The sequence below is a fragment of the Corticium candelabrum genome, chromosome 11 (genome assembly GCF_963422355.1).
Source record: "Corticium candelabrum chromosome 11, ooCorCand1.1, whole genome shotgun sequence".
Lineage (NCBI taxonomy): Eukaryota > Metazoa > Porifera > Homoscleromorpha > Homosclerophorida > Plakinidae > Corticium > Corticium candelabrum.
In genome coordinates, this window is record NC_085095.1 from 7,872,658 (window position 1) to 7,891,185 (window position 18,528).

The following is an 18,528-nucleotide window of genomic DNA, read 5'->3' on the forward strand; positions in this document are numbered from 1 at the left end:
TCCAATGCATATGCAAGAAAAGCAGTGACAAACATTTTATTGCTAAAGGCAATGTAATACTTTGTCAAAGTATACTTATCTAAAGTCACATCTGAAGTCACAACTGTCCTCTTGGTACAACTAGCAACTAAGACTACTTTCATCACTCCCATTTCTGTAGTAGTGCAGGTTTCACTGATCATGACTCCTTCTTCTAGTTAGAGCATGGCTTCAAATGAACTCATAACAAGTAGCAGACATCAACTCATTGTTAATTAATAGTGTTGACAAAGAATTTCAGCCAAACAACTGTCAGCTGGCTGGCAACAGATCATTTTAGAAGTATTAAGGACCTGCATAACAATTGTGCTTTAATTCTACCATTTCTCTTACGGGTCATTTTGCCTCACCATGTTGATTTTGCTGTTGTCTCACATACATGGTGTCTTTCAAGTGTCATCAACCTACAGTTGTATCATCAAAGTACACAGATTCAAGACAGGCAAATGGTTATCACAAATATCCATATTAAACATACCAGTAATGTGACATAGCCAACAAAAGGACAAACACCATGCTTGGCTACCTGGATTATTTCAGTACCAGGTGTAGCTTGATGGCCCAGGTAACGCTCTCACATTTCTAAGTACAACCACACATGTTAGGTTCTGCCATAGCTGCCACATTAACATGCAGGCTAACATATACCGTACTTCATATGGCCATTAGTAATGGTTAGAACACCCAGAATGCAGCAAGCCAGACAGTTCTTGTCGACAACAACAGTCACAGACCTTGTCCACCCCAATGAAATACCAGTTACTCAATATATACACTAGAAACAAATGAGGCAAAGATGGGAGTTTCTTGTCCAATCATTGCTAGGACGATAGTAGTTCATGCATTAATGTGTCTTGAATGTACCAATGCTATGAGATGACACTTTTCCAATTGAGTAAGTGTCACAACACAATGACTGATACCATCAACTTAACTTAATCATCATCATCATCATCATCATCATCATCATCATCATCATCTTCTATGCATTAGTAATTAGTATGTTGTTTACATTAAATGATCCGATTAGTAATGATTATTAGAGTATATTATTTTGTGTACGTGTTTATCCAACTAGATAATGCTTAGTAAATATTGTGTACACACACATATCCTATGCTGTTATTATAATTGTATACTACCCTATTAGAGTGTTTATCTGTTAATAAATCTTTTTAGTAACTTAGTAGTTGTGAAATAGAATTAAATTACCTGAGTACTTTGCACTTTTCTGCATATTATTTAATTAATTGCACACAGAAAAAAATTGCAATAAATAGTACATGATTTGATGTATGCAGTGCATGCAACAGTGTCAATATTGACGCATAAATCACACCAGAAAAAAGATTTTATAAACAATGAAAATTTGCTTAACTGCGAAGAATAGTAATTATAAATGACTTTACCTGTCGTCTAATTTATTGAAGTTGATTTGTGCCGAGAAAACCACGTTCAGCAGACGACAAAAACTGAGGCTCCCTTTCAATAAACGGCGCAGATTACTGCTCGAAAGGTGCGCAAAAAGACAGCACTTCGTTTATGTCAAAATCGCGGTTGCAAGATGTCCATTGACTGCCGAGCCTCGTACTACCAGACCACTGCAAACCGCGAGAAAGTGCATACGGGAACAGCTAAAGCCACACCCAACGGAGCCCAAAAAAAAAGAATTCGCGTCGTCCAGGCTAGAGTTCACGCTCTCTCTGGTCTGGAAATTCGAAGCTACATCAAAGGCTGTTCACCAAGCACAACAGTTTAGTGTAGAAGACAGTGCTGAGTAGCAATCAAGCATCAAATATATTGAAACTAGTTGTAGGTGAGTACACCACGTCCAACGGAGATTTCAGATCTAAAAAACCGTCTACTGAAACGCCGAGTCCTAGGTATACACTAGTAATGCGTGAACCTCCGTCGAGCTTCGCTTCAAATGAAAGCTACGAAGCAATTCTCATTGGGAGTAGTTTCTATCCGGAGTGAAGCAAATTAATTAATCTTCCCCCAATCGGTCTCCTGTACGTACGCAGAGTGTATCCAAACACCGCAGCTGCCGACTGCTCCTGCTGTCGACCGTAGACAGGATAGAAGCCGGTTCTAATTTTTCCAAAGCTATAGTTATAGATTCTGTATGTCTTTACGTACATTAGCTGTACAGTATCGGTAGTTGGCAACGCGCGTTGGCAAGGAAGTCCCGTACGTGACACGCGCACTACTCTATTCTTCACGTTTGTGCATACTACGGCAGCAAGATTGGATGCTCGTAGATTTTCAGGTAGCGCTACTTGAAATACAACGTTCTGTTGTTTCTGATCAAAAATTGACGTCTTTCTGGTTAGATGTTCTCTCATGTTGAACAGCGCGTAGTGATTGGCTGCCCGGCCATTGTCCCTCGTTGCCGCGTGCGACACAAAGAAGAATAATGCGTCGTGATTGGTCACTCGCTTGCATACCATACATTCCTGAAGCGTGACACCCATATATGGTCATTTTTGGCGTACATAGATAGTCAGCCAGCCAGCCACAGAGATTTGGGTCAAATAGAACCCGTTAGTATACCGCTCCTCGCAAGTCACGTGACTTCTTCAAAGTCCCATTCCTTTGACTCGTAGCTTCCAAATACGTATTTGTTGAAACCCTGTTATGGAAGTAAACATGCAAACTTCCTAGTAGTCTAGACTAGTAATAGAAGCTGTGTTTACACCGTCGCTTCTACAGCTATGAGCCTTCAAAGTCCTGAACACCACGCATACACTAAGTGAATGGAGTAGTCACCGGCGTAGCGTCGGGGGACTGGGGGAGGCTATAGCCCCCAAACATTCTGGGCGTGTCACTTCGCTTCAGAACTCTAGCTATAAGTTACTAGACAGTGACAGTCCTCTTAATCTCAGAGTAGTATGTTGACGATGGACAACGACGCTAGCTATATGTCTGTGACAATATATATCATTATTTCAGTATGATAAAACCAGTGTCGAGAAGTTGTGGACACCTAAATTGCGCGTGACCATCACTTATTTGAGACGTCGCTATCCGGCAATGGCAGAGTCAAAGAAGACCGCATCAAAAAGGCATGCAGAAGCCTAGCCATCAATTCTTTTTCAAGTAAGTGTAGTTAATTACGGTCGACAACCCGATTGACCGGAGAATGGAATCTCCTGCGGCTCCGCTACCTAATGATTTGCTTGCACTCCACGGTACTTTCTCCACAGGTTTATTCTATCTATTAATTAAAAACTATAGCTAGACCTATATTGCTCGCTAGATTGCGAAATGCTAAAATTGGTCAACGTCGTTTGCACTGAATTGGTCTTCTAGATTCTATTGTCATCGAGATGCGATCTAATTTTACGGGCGCAACGAGCACGGACGGTAACAGTGTTTCCACTCCTTTAAAGGCACATTGACGGTACTCAGTCTCACAATTTATTTGCAACCTGAAATTGATGCTAATTACTTAGATATCTACAAACCGAGAGGTAGAAAAGTAGAAAATGGGCGTGGCTTTGTGTGAGAAATGGCCGTGGTCTTCGGTCTAATTTATATCCCCCCAAACTTGTGGCCAACGCTACCCGGTGGAGTAGTTGTCGCGAAGAATCATGAATATACACGCTATTTTCTTTCTAGACGTGCTACCTGTAAATGTATCTAAAAATCCTACGTAGCGACTGTTGTTTCGCGTGACGGCAAAGTCCGTAAATAGTCTCTATAGGATCATCATATACGGGTCATAAAATCGCTCAAGGCTACGTAATGTTAGATTCCCGTATAAATGTTGTAAAACCAAGAAAGCGATCGATTTTGGGTCAGCAGTTGCAGACATGTGAATTCTGTTGTTTATTTCCGACAAATCCTAGCAATCGCAAACATAAATTACACCGTTTTCGTAATAAAACTCTCTCAAGGAAGTTTCGCGCCTACTGTTGGCTGTTCGTCCATTGTCTCTGGTTGCCACGTACGACATAAAAAAATTAATGCTTCGTGATTGGGTCACACTAAGGAGACGTTGCACATTCCTGTAGCGTGACAGACATAGCCAGCCAGCCAGCCAGACAGACAGACACATAGTCCCCAGACCGAAAGTCGGTTTAGCCCTATACGTTTAGAGTACGCTACTCGCCAAGTCTCGTGACTATTACAAAGTTCCTTTTCTTAGAGGCTCATAGCTGAATTACGTATAAAGGTCTGGTATAGGTAGTCGTCGTTTTGTGATCGTGATCAAGACAATTGAAATGTATACGTACAGTCTAGGTATGCACTTAGTTCCGTTGTAACGACAGTGGTATGGTATTTAATGACATAGAAATTGATATCGGCAAACATTGACTATCAACAGTGTTAGATGCAGCACAGTGTAGTAAAGGATTGATCATACTGTAGTACGGGACCCAATGAAAGTTCAAGAGCATTAGTGCCACAGCAGCCAAAAGCAACAACACTAGCGACGAAACGATGATTGTCCGTCTTCCAAAGCCTTTCGGCTTCCTAGCGTTAACGTTGACCCCATGCATCGAGTCGACGTAATCTCGACTCTCTCGCGTCTCGTCTTCATCACAATTATCGAGACTAGAGTCGGAATCGGAACCCTGATGGCTGGATACGCTCAAGTAGACGACAGGAGACTCCATAGAAAGGCCTTTCTGTCACAGAAAGTTCTTGGAAATTTTAGAGTGACGAGGTTAGCAGCATATGCTAAGTGTGTGATGCGTTAATTCGACTATGCAGTGTATTTACACTTTTGCTGTGTCCCGTATGCTGTGCTATGGCGACCGACTTCCACATTCTGTGCGAGTTTGGTTCTTCTTCTGTGACGAGTGGCGGTTGGTGTAGCGAGGGCGAAATTTACTTGTCATTCAGGAGATCTAATGTGTTGCATGTGATGTGTGGTGATGCAGCAGGAATGATTTTCAGGTTTAGTCAGGAAGTTGTGTGGTCTGCATCTGATACGCAAACATTAATGGCTGCTACTTGCGATGGACGTATCTGGACAATCCCGCTCCACTCTCTCCAAGGGCAAGAAACAACAATAAATGACATTATCCGGGATATTGATGACCAATACCTTGTAGCTGTTGAGGAAAGTGTTTTCTGTTTTGTAGTAGCAGAGACGTTTATGGCAATTCTGAAACGTTGTCAGTACACCCACTGTCTCTCTGTTTATGATCGAGTGAAGAGCACAACAAACTTTACTAAGACAGCTCGACTGCAACTACATTTTCCAATCAACAACAGAACACTAACAGACGAAAGTCCTTGTGATGACGTCACTAATATTGTTATTAAACCTCTTCTATGTTTATTGCCTGATTCTCAGCAGTCGCTGCTTGGCATGACGTCCATTGACAGTCGGCTGTTTTCATGTCTGTGTGGATCGGATGCTGGCAATAGTACGGCCATCATATTGTACGGTGGTGGTGATGGTGTTGTCAGATGTATTGCTGTATCGGATCTTGTGGTGAAGACTACACCTGGAGATGGCGACTCGGACTCTGATTTTGACTGGGGCGTGCAGACTGACCCTCCTGTTGTCTGTTGCATTGACCAACCCACACAGTCCCTGCATGCAGCCGTTCTACCCACCGAAGGAGCTCAGCCTGTCTCGCACAGTTGCAATTGTATTGTTGTTGTTGGCTGTTTGGGGCGAATCATGTTGATTATGGCAGATGAGGGAAATCATCTTGTCTTCCATGAATACAATGTTGACAGTCCCGTCACTGCTTCATGTGTGGTAGCATTTCATTGGCTAATTCATGCCACACAAACTGATACGTACGTATCCAGTCTAGTACAGACAGAATACGAACAGACAATGATGAGAGAAAAAGTCGTGTTGACTCCATCGATGGGACAAACGGAGGAACCACAAAGACGGCAAATACCTTACTGTTTTACTTTAAAGTCAATTCCTTTGTCTCTAACTCATGCAACCTGGATATGTCCAGTTGGTGGTGTTGCCACGAAGTCGTGCATTGCACTCACACAATCTCGACGTTTATATCAGTTTGAATTCCAAGCAAACACAAAGAGAGACAGTCTAAAACAGCTGTCAACTAAAGCAGGCGAACAGAAACTTAGCGAGATTCTCGCCAGCTTGAGGGCAACGTCCAACGAGATGCATCGTGTTGACAGCGAGAAAACAAGAATCGACGCGGCGATTAGAGATGTGAGCATCAGTATGAACATTTTGTGTGACTTTCTGGACATTCATCGTGGTCAGTCTCAACCCGAAACGGCACCACTAAAAATCTCTATCATACCCGTGGTGAGAGACAAGGGATTACCGGGATGTGAAGCAAACATCAAGTGTTACATACAAAATGCATCAAGCTATGAGTTACCTGCGGGTTGGTTTGTCATTCTGTCAATTCATCCGACTAACGATACGACGTGTTCTCTGTCTGTCCCACGTTTGCCTCTGTTTCCTACCTCGATGCGTCAGTTATCCGTCTCGAGTGTGACACGGTCGTTTCCTCTCAAAAACTTGAAACCTTTCATGTTTGCCGAGTTCGAAATTTCGCTTCCTGAGTGGTCACAAGACTCTTTAGTTTCGATGAGTGTGCGGTGTCTTCTTCACTATAATGCCTCGTCGTTGATTGATGGTTTCTCTCTCACACCTGTTGGTACGACTGACGTGTCTGCTTGTACAATTCATGTGGAGACAACGAAGCTGGATGTTCTTGATTTTGTTCGTCCACACACTCGGACGGCTTCTCTGCCTGTGCAGCAAAGTTTCCTTCAAACAGCAAGCAACATTCAGATGCTCCTCGATCAGTTACAGGAACACAAATCAGATGGCAACAAATCAACTGATGAAAGCCTAGCAGCATCACGCCCGTCTATGGCTGCAATCAAAGTCACTAATCTTCTTGTTTCGCGGCTTAGTCCGATGTTGACGTCTTCAGTTGATTATTCTAGTTCAACGGTTAGGGGTCCATCTGTTCTTCTTCGTCGTTTACTCGAACAGAACGCACTTTGCAGTGAAATGGAGTTGAAGAGTTTTGGGGTACACGTGAGTGTTAAACTCCTCACACCTCTCAATATGTGTGTTGACTTGCAAGCTGTGTATGTTGAGAAAGCTCGATTGGGACAGAATATCACGCAGGGAATGGCACCTAGAGATGTCGAGTTAACAATTTCAAGTTATGATGATGCAACACTGGAGTCTGTTAGGGCAGCTGTAATGGCTCGCTTTCAGGTTAGTTGGTCTGTTGTCATTGTGTTGGTTTAAAAAGGGATAGTTTAGGATGATAATTAGTGCAGACAGGAATGTGGAGACAAATGGTGTGCACACACACACACACACACACACACACACACACACACACACACACACACACACGCGCACACACACACACACCACACACACACACACACACACACACACACACACACACACACACACACACCACACACACACACACACACACACACACACACACACACACACACACACACACACACGCACCCACCCACAAATAGATGGACAGACAGGTGACTGACAGAGACAGACAGACAGGCAGACAGACAGACAGATAGACAGACAGACAGACAGACTCATTTTAATTAAGCCAACATACCAGTACTTGTCCTGTTAACCGTGTGCCTACTTCCACAGGGCAACACCGAAACACTACAGCCATCCAGTAGACCAATAATGTCTGTCGTTGACGCCCAGAAAGCACTCGATCAAGTCCAAGTAAGAAATGATGTTCACACATTCGTCTCCCTCTGCCTCACACGTATTATCTCTATTTCACAGATGATCTGGGCCGAAGCAAGCAGCCTACGAACTACACCGACAAGTGAACACGCTACAGAGTCACACATGCACACACGAATCGCAGAACTTCACAAAAAACTGTGCAACGTCCGTCTGCCTTTACTCTAACACACATACACGTTGACAATAATCATCGAGACAAACTTATTTGTGTATGTATTCATTCCAACCGCATCATCAGCATCAAGCAAATCATATATCATACATACACGATTTCTATTCATGTCTGCTAATATGGCTGCGTGTTGTAGTATCCGTATCCCGGCTGTTGTTGCCCGGCAGCCCGCGAGTATGGATTATATCCCTGCACTTGTGATGGTGCTTGTCCTGTGTGTTGTGGCTGAGATGTGTACGGCCCACTCGGCGTCATCCCATACGTCGATGCTGCCGTCGGTTGATATGCCAATCCGGGTCGTTGTTGGTACCTGTAGGAGGACGCTTGTGGAGCAGACGTCTGTTGTGTTTGTTGTTGGGGATATTGCATGTATTGTGCGGACGATGAAGGGTACGGTTGAGCCGATGCACCCTCCGCTCCGTATGATATTGTATTAGAAGGAGCCGGCGCACGATAGTTCTCTGGTGCTTGTTGGGGGATCGGCGGCTGTTGCTGCTGTTGTTGCATGACTGAAGAGGCAGCACGTGGTGCTTGCTGATGTGTTGGCTGTAATGCTTGTTGTGGTTCAGGAGGCACATTTATTGGATGACTAGTGTCTTGTGTGGTGCCACTGCTGCCAGGGAAAGCGCCACTAGCTGCACCTGTGTAAAAGCCGTTGTATCTTTCATTGCAAATAATAAATTAACATGCAGTAGTTAATATTAATATAAATTTATTATTTATTTGATATTAATTATAATGTATTTTCTGCTGCAAATACAATGTCGTGTATTTAATTAATTAATTAAATTAATTAATATTTAGGTATTTTTCATTGCAAATAAATTTATATGTACTAGTTAATATTAATATTAATTTATATAAATTTATTTGATATTAATCATAACGTATCATAATTTCATGCAAATAATAAATTACTATGTACTAGTTAATATTAACATTAATTTATATAAATAAATAAAGTATTACAAATGTATATAATTAATTAATGTTATAAACAATTTCAATACTCAGTAATTAACATCAATTTATTTGATATTAATATCAATTTATATAAAGTGTATTGCATACCCATTGGATGTATATCAAATGAGTCCATGATGGTTGCACTTGGAGCCATTGACGGAGCGGTGGGTTGAGTCACAGATGTCATTGGCATGTCTTTCACTGTCTGTTCAATCGTCTGTGGCTTGAAAGGATCAAACATTGCTGCATCTACTCCAGACGTAATAGCAGTTGGCTTTTCTATTGGCTTTAGTTCTTGCACACCTGCGGCTAACATCCATTACAAAAATTTAATTCAATGAGAACATGATAGTCGACATGTTTGTGTACCTTGAGGTGTTGCTTGTCTGTCTTGTTTCTTCTGATTCTCGATAAGACTGAGTTTGTCCAGCATGTGATTCACTTGGTCTCGAATCTTGATTAGTTCTTCTCTCACAGATGAAAGTGAATCGGGATCAACGTGAATTTCTGATGGCCACTGCTCGCCATTCACTGAGCAATACACAAATTGCAGACATTGACAAGCAGACAGACAGACAGATAAACAAACGGACAGACAAACAAACAAACAGACAGACACACAGACAGACAGACAAACAAATAGACAGACAAACAGACAGACAAACAGACAATAAAAACAAACACAGACAGACAGATAACAACAGCAGCCATCCCTTGAGCAATACCCAACAAGAAACTCGTCATTCCCAACATCCACACAACCTCACCCAGCAACACAATCCGCAAGATCTTGCTCGACTGTTTGGCAAGCGTCAAATCGGCATTATCCGCTATCGTCACCAAATCTCGATCTACAAAAAACAAAACATCCAACCATCACAAACAACAACCACACCCTCTCGTCTCAACCACACCTCAACACCTCAGTTAGGCCACTATTTGTTGATTCATATTTTCTCATCAGAACTCAAGATGACACGGGCAGACAAACCATCATTACAATATTTCCATGCATCGTCCATAGTACACTATCCAAAAATCAAGTTTGGATGTTCACACCACTCGGTGACAGTTTCCAACCTTCAGGGCCGCAGGAAGCATTTTGAAAATGGTCCAGCCTAGTGTGCACTAAAAGGGCGTGGTCCAAGGATAGCACATTAAAGAGGGTGTAGTCCACAGGTCTTCCAGTATACCGTATCTATTGTTACTTTCGTTTACCAAAAATACTGTAATGCAAACTATCCCAATCAGAGACGAAGATCTTCATCGACAAAACGGCCGAATTGTCTCAGCCTGTGCTCACTGTTGACAAACACGTTTGCTACATCAACAACATTCAACCAGTGCTTAACATTCAAAAATGGCAGGAGTGTAACAAATCGCTCTCCTGACCCGACCTCAGGAGAGCTAGGAGAGTGATTGAGTTTTTCAACATTTCGTGTTATATACCTGATTATATGCTACTCTAGCAATTATTTGACCATGAATCTCACAAGGCATGGAAGGTGCACACTTGGAATTGAATGTCACATAAATAATGTTACTACTGATGAACAAACAACAACACAATGATTAAACTGTAAATACTAGATCATCTTAGGTGTCAAATAATGCAGGTTCCAGATCGGGCTGTTCCATATCATTACCAGACTTTGACAACTAATTCTCTGCCCTCCATCCTCTTGGTTACGTATCCAAAGGTGTGGCTGATGTACTAGCTCAAGAACGTGGACAAATGCACTGAAGACATTGACAGGTCACTCCTAGCTAAAACTACTGTAGTACCTACGTGATATTGGCTGTCGGTGCGTACACCACGTTGCTGACCTGACCGACGAAAGTAGATAATGAGAAAGTTCAGGCTCCAGGAGTGCTCTTTAGATCTTTACTGTTAATTGTATTGACGTAAATGGTGTCAGGTATACATCATTGTAAACATCCAGAGTACAGAGACTGCCATTGTCCAGTAGTTAGATCACATCTTTAAAGATCATTAGTGGTTGCAGGAACTTTGATGTGCAGACGTCTTATCGCTAGCCGCTGCTAGATTGATGTCAACCGTTTCCACTATTAGAAATGGGAAGTTCTGCGGTTTCGAACGATACCAAGGATTGTCTCTCCAGAACATCGCGTAGCAAAGCTATAGGGAATTTACGATGGCCAGGTCTCACTAACTTAAATGTCTAGGGAAAAGGCTTGAGAGAGCGACAAATCGCACTCCAAGAACAGGTTTCAGGCACGTTATGGAGCACAAGAGCAATCGTGCGCCTCAAAAATCATTGTCTGATTCAACTCATCAGTTTACTGGTACGACGACAGTCAAACAAGTTCCATCTGCCGTGATCACCTGATCTAAGCAGAATGTGACGCTGCTGCCTTATACGCAATGACCTCCCACTCCACATTTTTAAGGCAGCGAACATAAAAAAATTATATATATATAGTAGTTATTTAATTACCTATACCTTCAACCGGAAGTTTTAGCCAATCGTCGACTGGTGGAAGTACAATTTTTTGAAACATGGTCCGGCCAAAACCAGACACACACATAATGATGTGTGTGTGTGTGTGTGTGTGTGTGTGTGTGTGTGTGTGTGTGTGTGTGTTCATGTGTGTGTGCATGTGTGTGCTTGTTGTTTGTTTCCTACAGCCCTGCTTCTGACTGTTTCTCATCAAAACCCATTGAAATCACATTAGACTTCGTTTGTAACGAGAGTCTCTATGTCCAACAAATACGCATGGCTGTTGATCAACATTGACATCAATGTCTTTCCCTTATTACATATAACGTCATTCTTTAATCGCGCATGCGCAATCGCAATACAACTATCATCCGGGAATCAAATTTCGTGCGGGCGTGATGAAACTATGAATCAACAAAATCAACAAATACTGGCCTTACCTTCGTCTCTATACTTTAGCGTCACCTCGTCTCTCGAGCTAAGACGGCCCTGAAAGATGCGCTGCATCATGATGATAAGCTCGTCGTACGTGATGTCTTCATTGTGAATGAGAATGCGACGAATGTCGTGCTCGAGTTGCGCCTTGATGATGAGGTTGCCGGTCAGGTCGACGCTAGGGAACGAGAGATTGCTGGCATCCTTGCCAAACGCCTCGTACACAGGACGAGACGTCATCAGTAAGTAATGTTGATATTAATCTTTGGGTATGAGCCTCGCATTTCGGTCCTTGTGTGAAAAAAATTGAGATAGAAATTTTGCCAAATTTGTGTGCAGTTTGGGGCGCCGAGGTTACAGCATTAGACTTTTAATTTGAGATGGTAAACGCTGTTTAGAAATTACAGTTTTGATATTAAATCTTGTAGATTGTTTTAAATAATTAATTAATTAATTAATTAATCTTACATACTACTAGTATGTAAGTAGTATGTAAGTATTACATAGTAGAGGACAATCAGTATGTTAACTAACATGCAGTGCACGTGACTAAATATCACGTGACTAAATATTATCACGTGACTAATATCACGTGACTAAGAAAATACGTGATTAAACGAAGCCCAGTCTTACCATTATCCGTTCATTCTACGTTAAATGTTATTGCAAGGCGTTCAGACATCTAGTTCACAAAAGATCATTAATCCCCCAAAGTCTGCAAAAATTCTAGACGTCACGTGATCTATGTACGGGGGTGTGGCGAAAAATGAAGTTTACTCGAATACGAGCGGCGACCTTACTTCTATGCTTCGCCACCGCGTATCTCATCGGCGAGTATGGACTGCTCTACATCTACACAATGTACTGGGACTTTCCTCAACGAGGAATGGGATCCGACGTGGTGAAGATCCTCCTCGTCAGTGACGCGCATGTAGCAAACATGCAGAATGATAATCACTGGCTGAGCATGCTAGCACGTTGGGATGCTGACAGTTATCTTAGTCAGTCGTTTGCAGCCGCTTGCAGGCACGTAAAGCCAGAGATGGTTGTTTTCCTTGGTGATCTGATGGATGGAGGTAGCAGGGCAACAGATGCTGACTTCCGGTTGTATAGTGAGAGGGTGAGGAGAGTGTTTTCGGTGCCTGATGGAGTGTCTGCGGTTTATTTGCCTGGTGGGCATGATATTGGTGGGGATGATGGTGAGGAGATGTCTTGGAAGAAAGTGGGGAGATTTGTTGAGGAGTTTGGGAAGCCGAATTTGGTGGTGAATTTTAAGGAATTGGATTTTGTTAAGGTGTGACGTTGTTGCACGTGCGTACTGTACACCACACTTAGATGTCTGGGTTATTGTTGTGTTGGTGTGGTGTAAATTGGTTGTGCTGCACGCATGCACGAGCACACGCACGCACACACACACACACACACACACACACACACACACACACACACCTGCACACACACACACACACACACACACACACCTGCACACACACACACACACCTGCACACACACACACACACCTGCACACACACACACACACACACACTCCTGCACACACACACACACACACACACACACACACACACACACACACACACACACCTGCACGCACACACACACACACACACACACACACACACACACACACACACACACACGTCAATCAGTCTCAAGTGCAACCTGCCAACTTGTTGCATCATCTAATCCAAATAATGTATGTATGTTTCAATTGGTCTGTGTGTATTGCATCTGCAGATTAATACAGTAATTTGGCTACGAAATCAAGGAACTTTAAACGAAGATGAGACAAACTTTCTTAAAGAATTTTCACTTTTTCTTGGCGTCATAGACGAAGACAGACGATCTTTTCATGCACCCATTGTCTTCTCACACATTCCGCTCTCACATAATCGTGAGGCTCGAGACAATATCTTCAAACAACTACGGCCGAGAGTCGTTTTCAGTGGTCACACTCATAAGGCCAAAAAGCACAAGTTTGAACTTGAAGAGATGAGTATTGCTCACTATAAAGGGAAGGAGGAAGGACCACTGGATGTGACTGACTATACAGTCCCAACATGTAACTATCAGGTAGCAGAGAGTGGAATGGGATATGCGGCTGCATTGCTAGGTAATAATATATTAATTATAATATATTACTAAATTATTATTTTATTGACATATTTTTAAATAATTAATTATAAGTAATAAATGGATTGTCATTGTTATTAATGACTGAATTGTCTAATTGTTATCTAATTGAATTAAGTTGCAAATCTTAATAAACAATGATATTTTAATTAATTTATTATTATTATTTTATAAATTTGTAATTGATATCGAATTAACTTGCTAACCCAAATAAACAATACAATTATTGTTGATAATTTATTTAATTAATTATTATTTTATAAATTTTCAATTGATAATTAAGTTGCTAAACCAAATACACAATAAAATAATTGTTGATATAAATTTAATTAATTAATTATTTTATAAATTTTAATTAATATTGAATTATGTTGCTAAACCAAATACACAATAAAATAATTGTTGATATAAATTTAATTAATATTGAATTATGTTGCTAAACCAAATACACAATAAAATAATTGTTGATATAAATTTAACTAATTAATTATTATTTTATAAATTTTTAATTAATATTGAATTATGTTGCTAACCAAATACACAATAAAATAATTGATATAAATTTAATTAATTGATTATTATTTTATAATTTTAATTGATGATGTCATCACTTATGATTGTTGTACGTATTGTAGGACCTACTGGAAAGGCTCAGTTCTACACAATTCTATGGTTGCCACCTCGATATCCCACTCTGTTCATATACATCATCCTCATCATCATCTTCATCGCATTTCTATGCTGGTTCAGACGCTAGGAGTCACGTGATTTTAAAATTATTGATTAATATCAAACTGACATTTGAATATACTTGCAGCAAAAACAAATATATAAGTGTGAGTGATGACTACAAATACAATGAAATCGGTTAGCGACACATACTGGGACGTCAGTGTGTTATTCCACATTGCACTTGATCATGACCTTGATGGCTCCACTGGTCGGGTTGTTTGCTGTCTTGAAAGCATCCAATGTTTGTTCCAGCTCATAGTGATGTGTAACAAGAGGCTTCACATCGACAGCTCCACTGGCAACCATCTCGAGTGCAGTTGGATAGCTAACATATAATTAATTAATTAATTAATTAAACTGAATTTTTATTTGCAAATTTTATTATATATTTATTATTATATATTTTATGTATTGATTAAAAGTTATTTATTTTATATAAATTATTAATAAATTAATTTATTTACACTTGGTAATTAGCAACATACGTCCATAAATATCTAATTACTTAGTAACTGTTTGTACATTTTACCAGTTTCTGTAGCGAAAGATACCACGGATGTCTACTTCCCTCACTGATGCATCAACAATGGGAATATTGACCACAGGTTTGCCAAGACCGACCAGAACTAACGTTCCACCAGATCGAGTCGACTGAAACAAACAAACAAACAAACTTTTATTAATCACATTGTTTATAGGTGTGGCCACAGTCGTCTGAAATAAGATTTGTTGTACAGAATATTACTAATAATTATATGCATAATTATCAATTAATAATTTAGTAATTAATAAAATAGAATAAGATTAAACATTCCTACTTCAATTGGCTACAATAAATTTTTTATTTAAAAGATAAATTAATAAAATTATTTAAATTATTTAAAAATAAAATTAAAAATTATTTAAGAAATAAAATCAAAATTATTCAAACTTATTCACAAAAATAAAATAAAAAGTTATTAATTAAATTTATTTAAATTATTTAAAAATAAAATTAAAATTTTTAAATTATTTTAAAAATAAAATTAAAATTATTTAAATTATTTAAAAATAAAATAATTCAAAATTATAAAAATAATTAAAATAATTAAAAATAAAATTAAAATTATTCAAAATAATTTGAAAAATAAAATTAAAATTAATTACTGTATTTCATTTCATCTCACGTATATTCCAGCACAAATACTTGGTTCAGCTCCTGTGCATTCAATCGTCTGTGTGGCGAGATCGCCAAGATATTCCTTCACTTTCACAGCAATGTCTTTCGCTGTCATGTCTCTGCTCACTTGGATGCAACAATCGGCTCCCATTTCTTTTGCTTTCTGCAATCTGTTACTGTCCAGATCTACACAATAAGTTACAACCAACCAACCAACCAACCAACCGACCAACTGACCGACCAATAACCCGACCAACCGACCGACCAATAACCCGACCAACCGACCGACCAATAACCCGACCAACCGACCGACCAACCAATCAACAACCCGACCAACCAACAACCCGACCAACCAACAACCCGACCGACCAACTGACCAATCAACCAACTGACCTGTTATGACTACTTTTGATGCTCCATATGACTTCGCAGTAAGTAGATTGACAAGTCCAATTGGACCAGCTCCACAAACAAGGACTTTACTGCCCATCCTCACTCCAGCTCGGTTACAAGCATGAACGCCCACACTGAGAGGCTCAAGCAGAGCTCCCTCTTCTAATGTTACATGATCAGGAAGCCTAAAGCAAATCACACCATAGTAATGTTACCATCCACATTCCTTTCCTCTAGATCACATATGTGTAAAGTGATTAGCTAATAGTATTAATTACACTAAAATTAATATCAATTTTTAGTAATATACAATAATACTAATAAAAAATTAATATCAATTTTACTAATATTATAATAATACTAATAAAAAATTAATATCAATTTTACTAATATAATAATACTAATATAAAATTAATATCAATTTTACTAATATAATAATACTAATATAAAATTAATATCAATTTTACTAATATTATAATAATACTAATAAAAAATTAATATCAATTTTACTAATATTACAATAATACTAATATGAATTATTATCATTATCAGTAATGTCAATTTTTGTTAATATTAATTATTTATTAAATATTAATTTTTTGTTAATATTATTTTTTTGCTACTATTGATTTTGATAATTAATTTGTCATTTACTTGAAACAGAAATCAGCTTCATGTACATAATATCTGGCTAATGATCCATCGACAGGAGGCGTGGCACAAAATTTCATGTCAGGACAGAGATTGTAGTTGCCAGTCTTGCAATAGTCGCATCGTCGGCATGGAACTCCAGGCTCAATGGCCACACGATCACCTGAACATCATACAACATCACAACATAACATCATCAGTACCATTCAATCAGCACACTTCAACACAATTGCAACTTCATAATTGTTAGAAATCAATCAGTCGTTTAATATATTAATATTAATGATTCATAATAATAAATATTATAACATTTGTCTGATAAGTGTGTGTGTGTGTGTGTGTGTGTGTGTGTGTGTGTGTGTGTGTGTGTGTGTGTGTCAGTGTGTGTGTGTGTGTGTGTGTGTGTGTGTGTGTCACGATGTGTGTGTGTGTGTGTGTGTGTGTGTGTGTGTGTGTGTGTGTGTGTGTGTGTGTGTGTGATACTATAATTACATATCCATCTATAAACTACCTTTAATATCAATAACATTAATTACAAAAATCAATAATTATTTATTTAATTATTAACACAAATTTTCTCACCAATTTTCAATGTCGTGACACCTTCCCCTACCTCATTGACAATGCCAGCAGATTCATGACCCATAACCATGGGAGCACGCACAATGAAGTCACCAATAGCACCATGTGTCCAATAGTGGACATCAGACCCACATATACCAACACGATGCATAGCAATTTGAACCTCTACAATGCAAACAAAAACAAACATTTCATATAAAAATTAATTTAATACAAATTTAATATAAAATTTAATATAAAATTAAAATATAAAATTTAATATAAAATTTAATATAAAATTTGATATAAAATTTAATATAAAATTTAATATAAAATGTGATATAAAATTTAATATAAAATTTAATATAAAATTTGATAAAAATTTAATCACAGTTTAATTACAATTTCATAAAATTTCATATAAAATATAAAACTTTAATAAAATGAATTTTATCACAAGTGTTATTAAAATTGCGCATGCTCAGTGAGGATATGATAAAAAAACTTCCAGATCACGTGACTCGTACATTCAAGTGCAACAATGAGAAATTAGCGCTAAGCAAATATGCATCTACCAGCCACACTGCATGCATGACTTACGGCCTGGTGCGGGCTTAGGGATAGGCCTGTCAACCTATAGAACACAACATCACAACATTCTAGTAAGTTACTCTACATGTAGCAAGTTTAATACAGTCTACTGTACATGTAGCAAGTTACAGTACTGTGCATGTAGCAAGTTACTCTACATGTAGCAAGTTACAGTACTGTGCATGTAGCAAGTTACTCTACATGTAGCAAGTTACTCTACATGTAGCACCTAATGCCATTTACAATTCTACAATTATTCCAATGATTTTGCCTCACCACTTTCAAGTCGTCCGTCTTGAAAAGAACCGCAGAAGGATTCGATGCCATCACCACCTCAGCACGACACCAACACAAAAATCCTACCTAATCTCAATTGCGCATGCGCGAGCTATATTCCCATATCCGGGAATTTGTCGACATGTCTGCATTGGATTGGGCTGAAGTGCACGAGTTACAGGCGCTTTTGCGCAACACACAGCAGCGCAGCACCGTGTACAG

At 39.3% G+C, this 18,528-nt stretch overlaps 5 protein-coding genes and 1 long non-coding RNA gene across 7 annotated transcripts in view; 3 read left to right on the plus strand and 3 right to left on the minus strand.

Moving 5' to 3' along the window:
- Positions 1-9: 9 nt before the first annotated feature.
- On the minus strand, positions 10-1,625 carry LOC134187303 (uncharacterized). Its single transcript, XR_009971072.1, has 5 exons — positions 1,449-1,625; positions 693-814; positions 518-621; positions 390-443; positions 10-332 (listed from the first exon to the last, which is right to left on the minus strand). It is a non-coding gene; the product is annotated as an uncharacterized LOC134187303 (long non-coding RNA).
- A 3,269-nt stretch (positions 1,626-4,894) lies between these two features.
- On the plus strand, positions 4,895-7,932 carry LOC134186352 (uncharacterized). Its single transcript, XM_062654289.1, has 3 exons — positions 4,895-7,228; positions 7,649-7,729; positions 7,793-7,932. Exons 1-3 carry the CDS (start codon positions 4,913-4,915, stop codon positions 7,919-7,921), a joined length of 2,526 nt encoding a protein of 841 aa, XP_062510273.1. The 5' UTR covers positions 4,895-4,912; the 3' UTR covers positions 7,922-7,932.
- A 13-nt stretch (positions 7,933-7,945) lies between these two features.
- LOC134186353 (protein TFG-like) lies at positions 7,946-12,032 on the minus strand. The gene is made up of 5 exons (XM_062654290.1): positions 11,797-12,032; positions 9,662-9,745; positions 9,264-9,425; positions 9,000-9,203; positions 7,946-8,569 (listed from the first exon to the last, which is right to left on the minus strand). Exons 1-5 carry the CDS (start codon positions 12,029-12,031, stop codon positions 8,043-8,045), a joined length of 1,212 nt encoding a protein of 403 aa, XP_062510274.1. The 5' UTR covers position 12,032; the 3' UTR covers positions 7,946-8,042.
- Positions 12,033-12,544: 512 nt separating this feature from the next.
- LOC134186355 (metallophosphoesterase 1-like) lies at positions 12,545-14,824 on the plus strand. Of its 2 annotated transcripts, none has more exons than XM_062654292.1 (3): positions 12,545-13,085; positions 13,548-13,923; positions 14,579-14,824. In XM_062654292.1, exons 1-3 carry the CDS (start codon positions 12,558-12,560, stop codon positions 14,698-14,700), a joined length of 1,026 nt encoding a protein of 341 aa, XP_062510276.1. In that variant the 5' UTR covers positions 12,545-12,557; the 3' UTR covers positions 14,701-14,824. The 2 variants fall into 2 exon arrangements, with proteins under 2 accessions (XP_062510276.1, XP_062510277.1); XM_062654293.1 differs by having other exon boundaries at positions 12,545-12,911.
- LOC134186354 (sorbitol dehydrogenase-like) lies at positions 14,713-18,390 on the minus strand. Its single transcript, XM_062654291.1, has 8 exons — positions 18,307-18,390; positions 18,040-18,073; positions 17,461-17,625; positions 16,882-17,041; positions 16,228-16,412; positions 15,842-16,020; positions 15,205-15,326; positions 14,713-15,000 (listed from the first exon to the last, which is right to left on the minus strand). The coding sequence occupies exons 1-8, from the start codon at positions 18,355-18,357 to the stop codon at positions 14,841-14,843; spliced, it is 1,056 nt and encodes a 351-aa protein (XP_062510275.1). The 5' UTR covers positions 18,358-18,390; the 3' UTR covers positions 14,713-14,840.
- A 53-nt stretch (positions 18,391-18,443) lies between these two features.
- The window catches only part of LOC134187052 (E3 UFM1-protein ligase 1-like), a 7,039-nt gene continuing 6,954 nt past the window's right edge, over positions 18,444-18,528 (plus strand). The window contains exon 1 of the mRNA XM_062655166.1: positions 18,444-18,528. This exon is cut by the window's right edge and continues 146 nt beyond it. Coding sequence (XP_062511150.1) covers positions 18,449-18,528 — 80 coding nt within the window. The 5' untranslated portion in view covers positions 18,444-18,448.